The sequence below is a fragment of the Otolemur garnettii genome, unplaced genomic scaffold (assembly GCF_000181295.1).
Source record: "Otolemur garnettii isolate 467f Iridium unplaced genomic scaffold, OtoGar3 scaffold00131, whole genome shotgun sequence".
Classification (NCBI taxonomy): domain Eukaryota; kingdom Metazoa; phylum Chordata; class Mammalia; order Primates; family Galagidae; genus Otolemur; species Otolemur garnettii.
In genome coordinates, this window is record NW_003852526.1 from 4,442,046 (window position 1) to 4,454,101 (window position 12,056).

The 12,056-nt window shown below is 35.9% G+C and overlaps 2 protein-coding genes across 2 annotated transcripts in view; one reads left to right on the top strand and one right to left on the bottom strand.

The window, feature by feature from the left end:
* RETNLB (resistin like beta) overlaps positions 1 to 12,056 on the bottom strand; it is a 79,016-nt gene that overhangs the window by 60,631 nt on the left and 6,329 nt on the right. The window lies entirely within an intron of this gene.
* The window catches only part of LOC100949921 (T-cell receptor-associated transmembrane adapter 1), a 33,900-nt gene continuing 23,407 nt past the window's right edge, over positions 1,564 to 12,056 (top strand). The window contains exons 1-2 of the mRNA XM_012810370.2: positions 1,564 to 1,909; positions 9,790 to 9,900. Coding sequence (XP_012665824.1) covers positions 1,903 to 1,909; positions 9,790 to 9,900 — 118 coding nt within the window. The 5' untranslated portion in view covers positions 1,564 to 1,902. The remainder of the gene's footprint in view (positions 1,910 to 9,789; positions 9,901 to 12,056) is intronic.

Here is a 12,056-nt window from a genome sequence, read left to right on the forward strand (position 1 = left end):
ACCCCCAGTTAGTTTTTCTACTTGTAGTAGAGACAAGATCTCATTTTTGCTCAGGCTGGTCTTGATCTCCTGAGCTTAGGCACTCCACCTGCTTTGGCCTCCCAGAGTGCTAGGCTTACAGGCGTGAGCCGCCATGCCCGGCTGTGCAGTCATTCTTGAGGCTTATGCTTCTACCCTTGGAACCAGTTTCCCTCCTTCAGTCCTGAGGCCCAGCCCCTCAAGGCCACCCACTCTTCTCTTGAACTGACATCTGAGTTGAAGTTCTTTAGCAGTCTCTATCCCTATGTTCATTTAGTTCTAGGAAGAAACTTTCTGATTCTCTGCTGTTCTTTGGGCCCTTTGTAAAGCTGACACTGCTATTCCCTTGATATCTTGGCCTGTGGATATCCAGCCCTGCCCCGTAGAACCTGTCACCTACTAATAAGAAGCTGTTGAACAAAGAATTCTGTGGCCAAATAAGATTAGAAAAGGCTCTGATAAAATGATTATTTACATTTCCTTTTTATAGGATGTACGTAAGCCTTTAATATACCTATATGCATCTATAGAGGTGAAAATAACACTGTATAGTTTTCCCAGATATATTTGTTGAAGGAGCATTTGTTTTCTAAGAGTTTCTTAAAGGCCCAGTGTTCTATGGAACAGAGTTTTAAAATGCTTTTTAATGATTAGACTGGAGAATCTCCATAGTCTCTTTCAGTTTTATAGGTTCTAATTCAACGACTCACAAGAAATATTTTGGGAAAAAGGGATCAAAGTAGAAAATGTGTTAGTGTTTAGCCAGCTCTGTCCAAAGAATAAAGAAGCAGTTCCTTTGCTGACCAGGGAGCAAAGAAAAAGTAGAAGACTCTACCAGTGTTTAATTTATTCAATCATTGTGAGAATTATTCACTGACACCTATAATGTGTCAGGTATAATTCTAACTTCTGGAGTTTTAATGATGAATAAGATTGATTTTGTGCTCTCTCTATATGGATTTATGAAAACATTGTCTGGAATAGCTATATTGAAATAGTATATTTTCTTATGTATACACATACACACACATATACATGTATATGTTACAATCTACTTGGAAAATCTACTTGTTAAAATGCACAATCCAGTGCTTCACCCTAAATATTTTGATTTAGTAGGGCTCTGGATTTTAAACTAATGCATTTTAAACTATTGCCACATTGCATACTTACGTACACCAACTTTTAAGAACTTCTGATACTGAGGCTCTTGGGTGGCAGTTGAAACTGGAACTAAAAATTGCCAGGTGACACTTTACAGCGCAGAGGGACTTATTCTGGCTGGGTGAGGGTTGGCAGGAAATAAGGTAGGCCTCTAATCTCCCAGGGGGATGGAATTAATTCCCTGACCACCACCATTTCTCCAAACACAACAGCTGACTACAAGGAGGGGTTCACGGAGGTGCTCACGGAGGTGTTGCTATTCACTCACTACTTTAGTATATTTTATTTTGTTTCCATTTGAATGCACTTATGAGGAGATTCCTGTGTTTGCTCCAGAGATAGGAAAGATTCCTCCCAGTTTAATTCATACTTTTGTCTGTTCATTTTTAAATTAGACTCAGATATCGGTAACAATTCAATTACCAGAACATGGAGGTTTGTGGGAGTTTTTCTTCCCACGTTACACACCAATATACATCTACTGTGTTCAGATCAAAACTTTAGAAGCCACATTTCCTGTTTGTAACTGAACAAAGTACACACAAAAGGTTTTAAGAAACAGAAGAGAAAAAACATGTGAGGCACTGATAAAGACAAGTTTTGCTGCCATGCTGCTTCTAACTTAACAGAGTGACATCAAATAGAAGAAAAAACTCGTGGAAGCATTTTTAATCCTAGATTTGCCTTATGGCTACATATGGACTTTCCTGAAAAAAAAGCATGTCAGGTAAGTGGCATTTTTAATTCATTTGTTTCATCTGTACGCTGAATAATTCACTTAATAATTCCTAAGTCCTAACAAAAAGACCTTTAATATTGGCAAAGTAATTAGCACAATTTTTTAAAATGTGAATTAACCTTTAGTATGATTAGAGTCTGTCTTGAAATATAATGATGAGTGTAACTTGCTAATTTTTTCTTGAAAGAAAAAAAATAGTGATTTCTAATATAAAGTAAGTTGTAACCGTTCAATAAATGTTTGTTGATAATGATGCCATTTGAAGTTCTTGTTATTTTTAAAGAAGCTTTTGTTGATCATATTTAGTTATCTTTAGGTATTAAGGAGGATAGGTTTAACTCTCATTCTACATTCTAATTCTTCAGAGATTAGGCACTATAGTGTCTTCCTGGCAATCAATCCAATTGTCAACATTCAGAGAGATGACAATTTGAAAAGGCCAGTGAAAAGTCAATTGCTTGTGCGATGGATCGTGAAGGATGACTCCTTCTTTGGAGATTCACTGTTGTGAACCCACATGGATGGTTCATTTCTCCTGTATTCTTTTGTGTACTTTTTATTCCTTAAATAGACATCTTTTTGTGATAAGAGAAAACGTGCATGTTATGGAAAGTGGGAGAACAGTGAAATACATATTTAAAAATCTTAAATATTTTCCATCACCATATAACCCAAAATACTATGTTGTATTTCCTTGCAACTTTTATTTCTATACATCATACATAGTTTGATTTTCACAACTGAAAGAATCATATATATCAAATCATGTATACAGCTTTTTTCACTAACATTACTATAATTTCCTTTGTTATAACTTCTGCTTAATCTTTGTAAATGAATGCACAAAAGTGACATCTATTGGGTTTAGTCATTTGTCTGTAGACATTCTGTATCCAGTTTTTTAATATATATATAAGTGACAGAAAGATGAACAACTCTACAGCTTTTTCTATATTAAGGGTTATTATTTTCTTAGGAAAGATTTCTGGAATTGAAATTACTGAATAAGGGTTTATGAACATTTTATCTCATTAGTGCCAAATTACTTTTCTAAGAGTGATGCCAATTCACTCTCATCCTAGCAGTGCTTCTCCTTAACAAGCTAGTCTCATTTAAAAAACCTTTACTAATTTCATAAGCATAATATGCTAACCCATTGTTTAATATGCATTACTTTGATTATAATGGAATTGAACATTCTTGCATGGGGGTTTAAACTGTTTTATAATTCTATCATTTGTGAATTGTCTGATTACATCTTTTGCCTAATTATTTTGCTTATAATGTTCTTAATATCAATTTGTACAGGCCATTTATGGAGTGACAATATTATATGCAGTATTATAATTTCTGTGAATTTACTTCCAGTGTTTTGTTTGATGGATCTTAAAATCAATTGATTCCATAAATCACACAGAGCAGAAACTGATATGATGGCCATACCTCGTTTTATCTGCATCATTTAAGCCAAGAACAAAAACAATTGGTTTGGTTTGCTCGTGCCGTGCAAGAAATGGACATGGCGGGACTATGTACAACTGTCAGGAGCTGAGGAGGAGGAGGAACCTCAGGAAGGGTGGGGGAGCCGGAGGCAGTGAATCTAACATTCAACTATTTTCAAAACTAATTAATTCTAAATTTCGAAAGTATTTGATAAAATTTCCTCCGTAACATTTTGTAGTTCATATTTTCCTTTGAGGCGTAACACAGGTGCTCTTCCACGGCCGATTGAGACCTTTTACGGTTTCACCGAAGGGATGCAAAGTATTTGCCCTTAAAGCCTCAGAGCCTTTAAAAGTTGGAAGGAAGCAAAACAAACTTAATATGAAAGACGATAATTAGATAATAGGTTTTTTTATATTTAGATAAAATTAAAAAGAAAATAAATTTAAATATGTAAAAAAGCAAAATTATTTCCAGTATAAAAATTTTTTAATTACTTTCCCATGCAAAGTAAAACAAGGTACAGAAAGACAAACTCAAATATTTTCTTTTTTTTTTTCTACTGAAATGCCTGTAGTCACTCTCATATCAGTAACTCTGCTGGGATCTTAATTCCTGCCATGTTTTTACATTTATGTACCATCAATAATAGCTGAATCAACTGGTGAAAGCAGTTCCTTGAGATTATCAATAATTTAGTTTAAACAATGATTCTCTGTTTCTTTACACATTTTTTTTTTAAAAAGGATTCTCATTGTCTTCCCCTGATTTTGTCTTCTTTTGTTCCTCAATCATCTTTTTTGAGGACAATGAAAGCTAGTTTTTAGAGAATAGGGAAGACTAACTTATGAATCATCTTTAAAACTCAGATAGGTCAAAAATAATACTAACAGTGGGTGAAAGGCAACGTTTCTGCATTTAGTTGAGGTACTATTTGGCAGTTATGTGTCCAGTAACTTTAAAATAGTCAATCCAGGAAAGAATGTCCCTTAAAGATCACAGCTTTGAAAAATAAATGCCCACAAATTGTTAAGTCATTAATATATGTCATTATTGGGCACTTTTTCTAGGTATTTTTAATTTCATTTGGTTTTCCCAGCATTCCTGAATTAATAGGAAGAAAGAGAAAAAATGAATAGGCATACTATGTTAAAAGAAACATAGTGAAGTATTTTTTTTTTTGTTTGTTTTGGATAGAAGATTGCACACAACCATGCCAGCTTCAAAGTATCTTACTAAGGTGCTTCTCTAATAAGAAACAATAAGTACATGTATAAAATGGGGCAGCTAAATACAAACAAAAAGAAGTTCATCTACAGAAGGAATTTTGGTAGCACTTTAATCCCAATAGGATTTCTTGAATCCAATCCAATCTCAATTAAAGTTTAATTATAAAATCATCAAGGTGACCAGCATTGGAGAGATCATGACATCCTCTCTTAAAATCTCCCTGCACCTCAGTCCCATATGTGTACTTGGTACAATTAAGTTGGGTAAGCGGTGATTGAGAGGAATCATGATGTACTAGGAGGAGGGTGGCCTTGATGTCCCACAAATGAAGGTCTGAGCTGCCGCTTTACAGCTGGCTCAGTGTGGCTCAGTGATTGGCACAGAACCAGCCACCCAACTAGTGAGTGACTATTTCCCCTTTGTCCACGTGGTTTGAAACACACATTCCAAGGCCACTATTATCATTTTCCCTCTCCCTGTTATAGCCCACTCCCCAACACACACCATTTACTTCCCCCAAAACCCTCTGTTCATAGTAGACACTCATTTAAGATCAGCATCTTTCATGTTTTGCATCCTTAAAAGTATGTTATTTATTTACAAGTGTGGAATTGAGTGCCTCCCATGCCAGTTATCTATAATTCTAACACCTTTTGTTGATGGGGAGGATGGGCCTGGATAGCGGTGGTGCCTCAGCCAAAAAGTCACCAAGGATGTGCTTTGTTTACATCCTTGAGTTTAAAAAAAACAAAACACATTTTAAAAAAAAAAACTCATTTTATGAGCAGATTCATAGAAAACATAATATCACTACTTTTCTTTGAAACTTCTGGGTGCCTAAAATAAATATACATGTTTATGAAATGCAAAGAGATGTTCACTGCTCTGACAGAGTTTACAAGCCAGCAAAGAAAGCCTGAAGTTGAAACAGAGTTAGTTAAAGAAAGCCTGAAGTTGAAACAGAGTTTCAGAGTTTACAAGCCGAGCAAAGCCATTAAGAGAAGAGTGCTGTATACACTCACACTTAGTTAAAGAAAGCCTGAAGTTGAAACAATTATGGCATATTTATTACTTTTCTATTAATTATTTACATAAAGGATTCTCTGTAAATCAACCCTGCTAGCAGAAAGACATTGTATTTGCTTAGCTGGGTTTCTGTCCAGAGCTCATGAAATTGTGAATTCCAAATACAGTGCCTGCCAATAACTCTTGGCTTTAAGGGAGTTAGAGGTCTTATAATTAAACCCTCCACTTTTAGCCCTGGGCAGTTGGAAGCTAGATAGAAACTTAAATCATGATTTGCCTAGCTTTCATTGCCTCACTTATAATTTCTCAAGGCCTTTGACTCTTTAATAGTGTAAATAGCTAAATTCAAATCACATAGGAGTTCTTAATAAATTGATAAAAGCTATATAAATGAAAGTGATTATAGTTAATGAATAATGATGCTAAAGGTTGCAAGAATGTTTAAGCACTCTGTATATCCAGTGTTAAAAGAGGCACTGTCTTTGCTAAGTAGATACAGGAATATGGAGATATTTATACTGCACATTTGGAATTACTGTGTAAGGGGAGGTGTAACGTGTGTGTGTGAACATTTATAGAGATCTGTTATTAAAGTAAAAAATTTCCACCATTAGCTACGTAATTCCTACTGTTTTTATAGGTGTAATTTCTTTTTCTTTCCCTCCTCCTCCTTTTTTCTTTCTCCTTCTCTCTCTCTCTCTCTCTTTTTAAAGAGACAAGGTCTTGCAATATCACCCAGGAAGGCTTCACACTCCTGGGCTCAAGGGTGCCTCTGACTTCAGTCTCCTGAATAGCTGGAACCACAAGCATGTGCCACTATGCTCGGCTCTGTTTTGGTTTTCAGTACGGGGTATTTATTGTTGGCAATCAAAAATTATGAAAGATATCAAGAATGTTGTGAAATGCAAAGCTTCTAAATAAAAATCTGCTTACTTAAAATGCAGATCATATTACAAAAGGAAAAAAATTGAAAAACACAAGTGTTAGATATCACAGACTCTTTAAATCAGAGGAAAACTGAAGACCCCGTGACTCTAACCCACTCATATGCCTAAACCATCCCCCTACATTTTAGAACATAGGTTGTGTTTTAAAAGGCCTCTAGTTGGTTCTGTGAGAGGCATTTACTGTGAGAGTAAATGATAAAATACAGCCCTAAGGGAATGTACAGTGTGGCCCAAGTGTTGCTGACGTAGTTCATGAAATTTACGAAGGCTTTCCCTAAAGCCTTTTGGGTAACATGTAGGCTTGTGACGCTGATTTGGTTGTTTCTTTGTAACAGACCACAAATGATCTTATAGTAATTAATGGACTAATATAATTATTTCAATTCTCCCTTCATTTAAAAAATGAAATCTCTATTTGAAGTATAATTTTATCCAAATAAGGGATGATTTATAGCTAAATTCAGTGTAATTCTTAAATTAAGATAAGGGCTTTCTACTTATTTCTTTGAAGTCCAAAAGTGTATCATGTACCATGTTTTAAACACTTGTTGAGTGTCTAATAACTGCGAGATGCTGAAATGGAAAGGAAAAAACACTAAGAGAAAAAGAGGTTGATTTTACTCATTTTTCCAAGAATTATTTATTATTTTTTAGGTATTTATTTGTCCCTCTCCCAGATAGAAGGATATTAGAAATACATACAAGAATGTAAAAAGATAAACAAAGAAGTCAAAGTAAAGGGAAAATAAGGGGCAGGAGTATCATATAATCCTCGAAATTTATTTAAAGTAGATTATGTATCAAAGATAGATAATCAATTACATCACTGACATGGCATGTAAGAGTAAAAATGTACTGGTCCTTTACTTAAAACATCAAATAATACATTAAATAATATTTTATAGTGCACAGTATCCCTATAATTAACAAATTCAATGATAAGTTTTATATGGTTGGGTTTTTTTTCTTGAAACATGTTTTATTCTGCCCTGATAAAGGTAGGAAATGTGAAAAATGGAATAGAATAAAAAAGGGTGAGAGAGAATTTTAGATTTTATTTTCTGAATATAACCTGAAGTTCAACTCTGTTACCATTTTAGGGCAGATTATATGCTTTCATGATCAGTGAGATGGAAGAAGTCTTGACATTCTCTTAAGAAATTTTGGAAACATAACTGGGACATTTCCCAGAATAGAAAGTCATCAAAGCCCGTTCTACTTGCATTCAGGGTAGATCCAAGTAGTTTCACACAGGCAGGGTCACATCCTTTTAGCACATGAAGATTGAGCGATCAAGGACCCAGAGTATATTCAATAATTGCAGCTTGGACTAATTCTAAAGCATAGTTATAAGTGCAGTTTGGCCAAAGATAAATTATTAATGCATTCATTCATGCTTGATTTTAAGCAATGCGACTTTCTGGTCAACTCTATAATAAATTAGATGCACAATGTGTTCTTAGTGAAGCTATACTATAATATGCTATGCTGTGTAATTGTCACTATTCCCTATATAGTAGTGTGCCACATAATGATGGGTTGATCAATGGCAGACCACATTTATGATGGTGGTCTCATAAGATTATAATGGAGCTAAACAATTCCTTTGCCTATTGACTTTGTAGCTCTTGTAATGTCGTAGCACAATGCATTACTAAAGCGCCTGTGATGATTCTGGTGCACACAAATCTACTGACCTGCCAGTTGTATAAAAGTATAGCACATACATTATGTACAATACATAACACTTGATAATGATAAATGGCTACATTACTGGTTTATGTATTTACTTTTTATTGTTACTTTTCAGTGTACTCCTTTTTCTTATCAAACAAAAACAAGTAACTGCAAAAGAGTCTCAGGCAGGTCCTTTAGGAGGTATTCCAGAAAAAGTCATTATAACCTCAGGAAATGACAGCTCCCTGTGTGTTATTGCCCCTGAAGATCTTCCAGTGGGACAAGATGTGGAAATGAAAGACAGTGATACTGATGATCGTAGCCCTGTGTAGGCCTAGGGGAAAGAGAGGCATAGTTAACTCTCCATTATAAACTTGTAGGGCTCTAAATAGTATGAGAAAAGCTCCCTGTGGCCAGTAATAACCTGGGTTACTCTGATTCCAGAATTATTGTTTTATTCCAATATATATTATCCTATATATCTGAGATTTATGGAAGTAAACAAGTGATTTTTGAAAACAACAAAAAAGTATGATTGTAGTCTAAGGATTAAAGAAAGAGAAAATGTATAGCAAATTATTCTTGGTAATTTGAATGTTCTTGATTTTGAACAAAAGGTTTTTTTGTGTGTGGTTATTTTTGTTGTTGTTTTTGAGACAGAGTCTCACTCTGTTGCCCAGCCTGAGTGTCATGACACCAGCATAGCTCACAGCAACCTCAAACTCCTGGGTTTAAGCCATCCTCCTGCCTCAGCCTCCTATGTAGCTGGGACTATAGGCACCTGCCACCATGCCCAGATAACTTATTTGTTTATCATTTATTTATTTTTTTAATGTAAACAGAGTCTCACTCTTGCTCAGGCTGCTTGAACTCCTGAGCCATCCTTCTGCCTCAGCCTTCTAAGATGCTGGGATTACAGGCATAAGCTACCCCACCCGCCTGAACAAAAGTTTTTATAACTAGATACCATTTGTTGCCTTTTAATAGCCTGACTAAAAATATCTTTAATTTCATAAACATGGGGAATACTGGAAATCTTTTGTTCATGCTGAATTCAGGGACTCATCAGCAACACTCACTTTGAAATCTATAAAGAAGTTGCCAATGGGGCTGGGCACAGTGGCTCACACCTGCAATCCTAGCCCTGTGAGTGGTTGAGGCAGGTAGACCACCTGAGCTCAGGTGTTTGAGACAAGCCTGAGCAAGAGTGAGACCCATCTCTACTGAAAATAGAAAAACTAGCCAGGCATTGGCTAGGTCCCAGCTACTTGGGAGGCGAGGCAAGAAGATCACTTGAGGTTGCTGTGAGCTATGATGATGCCATGGCACTCTACCCGGGGCAACAAAGTAAGACTCTGTCTCAAAAAAATAAAAAATAAAATAGAAGAAGAAGAAGAAGTTACTAATGTTAATTAATGTCCTGGCAGAGGATCTCCCATTCGTTATGAATAAATTCATTCACCTTAATTGTGCCAATAAATAGCTAGACCAAAATAAATGGGTAAGCAGCTATTATATTATGGGTATGTTTACTTTTGTTTCCAGGAAATTCCGGATGCCCCTTTTATCTCTGGGGACTTCTAGCCTTGTTGGGTTTGGCTCTGATTATATCACTGATCTTCAACATTTCTCACTATGTGGAAAAGCAGCGACAAGGTAAGACACTTGGACAAATAGCCACATGGTACCTGCTTGAATGGAGACTGTGGAGTCACTGGAAAAATCTACGGAAGTAGACAATTTCATGAAATGTCATTCATTAGGATATTCTTGTCTGTAGAGAATCTGGTAATCATTTTTCACCCTGAGGCATCTTTTAATTTAGGAATGCAATCATATTAGAAGTGTGGGAAAAACTCCCTAATTTAGCTTTATCTCTATCTCTGTTTGGGGGTGTGGAATTGGAAGGGCTTATCTGGTGAACCTTTTTCTCCTCCTCCAATTGAACAGCCGTGGAATTGTAGCCTATTTTGAAGCAGCCACTAAGGGTCTGTGTGATGCGTGATAAGACAAGGGAAGACCAGCTCTGTAAGATTCCACTCAAACCTACTCAGTTTCCTCAGGATCAGTCAGACCCTCTTAAGTGCTGCAGGCACGAGTGTGCTCAGAGGGGACAGGAAAAGCAGTAGGCTGAACCAGGGCTTGTTCTCAAACTCTCGCAGGGGCTAGGCGAGTCAGTGAAGAGTATCTGCTACCGTCATTTTTATTACTCAATAGGCTGGGCAGCTGTTTTTGCCACGTGCCTTTCCCGTGCATGTGCCATGCTTGAAAAAAGCATAAACCAGCAACGGGAACAACCTTTGCCTGCTGTAGGCATCTGACACATCCGTGTCGAGTATAAGGGTGGATGGAAGAATGAGAGTTCAACCGGTGTTGGGAAGTGTCTTAATAACAAGAAACTCTTAGGAATAGAACGTTTAAATAATGATAAAAGAATGGGAAATGCACTTTCTTTAATAAGTGAAAGGCGAAGGTAAAAAAATTAAGTTAGACACATATGTCCAAGAAAAATTGCATGAAGCTAATTTAGAACAGCGGCCACATTGCAGGGAATGTCCTTGATCCTTTTAGAAATATCTTCTCCAGTGTTGGTAATTCTAATATAAAATATGAAGAAGGCCTTTATTGTCCTGCAGGGTTTGGAAAAAAAAAAAAGAAAGCAGGCACTAGAAAATGCAGTGGCATAGCTGAGGTCATACATCTATTCAATGGCAAAATCAAGGATAAGTACCTGGTTTTTCTAATTCTCTGTCCAAAATGGTTCCTACCAGCATGAGTTGTCTTTATAGTGTTGACCAAATGTCCTCAGCTGGAAACCTAACACTCTCAGAGGATCTATACTACAGCAGTTCTATACCTAAGGTGAAATTTCAGGCAAACGATTCTTTTTCAATCACAGTGCTTTCAGGAATTAATTTAAAAATAAAACATTTTCAAACAAGCTTTATAAGTCAAATGTATAAATGTTCCATCACTAGACATCTACTACGAAGTTTCCTTCTTTTATAGAAAAAAATGAGTTAAGAGTAGCACTTCTTTATAGAAGAGCTTAAACTGACTATATTTTAATTTTTTTCATTAAGATGTCTTATGAATATAGGTAAATTAGAAAAAAGGTGAATTGGGGGCTAGAGAGCTGAAACAATTTAAGGTAGAAGGCAGGACAAGAACAAGCATCTGAACTAGAGGCCAATATCTTTTCTAGATTTTTGTGAGACCAAGTAATGAGGAGTAGTCTGTTATGTTTAACTGGATCCCCAGTGTGTAACTTAAATTTCGTCTAGCAAATGTGATCTATTTGTTTTCTACTTAAATGGTCACTTTGTTCAGTCTTATGATTACATTGAACAGTGGACTTATAAGAACCACTTTTTATCAATATGACCAAGATCAGGACTGGTCTAGTTTCCTGACTTACTACTTCTGCCCCAAAAGTAGTTGGCTGTATGAGTCTTTACAACTCATTGTGAACAGGTTTTATAATTTTCCTTTTTGACCATCTGTGCATTGAAGTTTATTTATCTATGTCTATGCCAAATTTCCACCCTGCAAACTCTTTTATGGAGTAGCTTGTATATGTAACAGTTAAGTTGACTAAAAAGATAGCTGCTAAAAGGCAGTAACCTAACTAAAAGTACTTTGGTAGGAAAGGAAAACGTTTTTAAAAATAGGACAATAAGTGATATTTATTAATGTATTTTTTAAATCAATTTCAGACACCTCAGTTTTTTTTAATACCATACCTTTGTCAACCTGATGTGAGTTTAATATTTAACAAGAGGCAGGGTGTGGTGGCTCAAGCCTGTAATCCT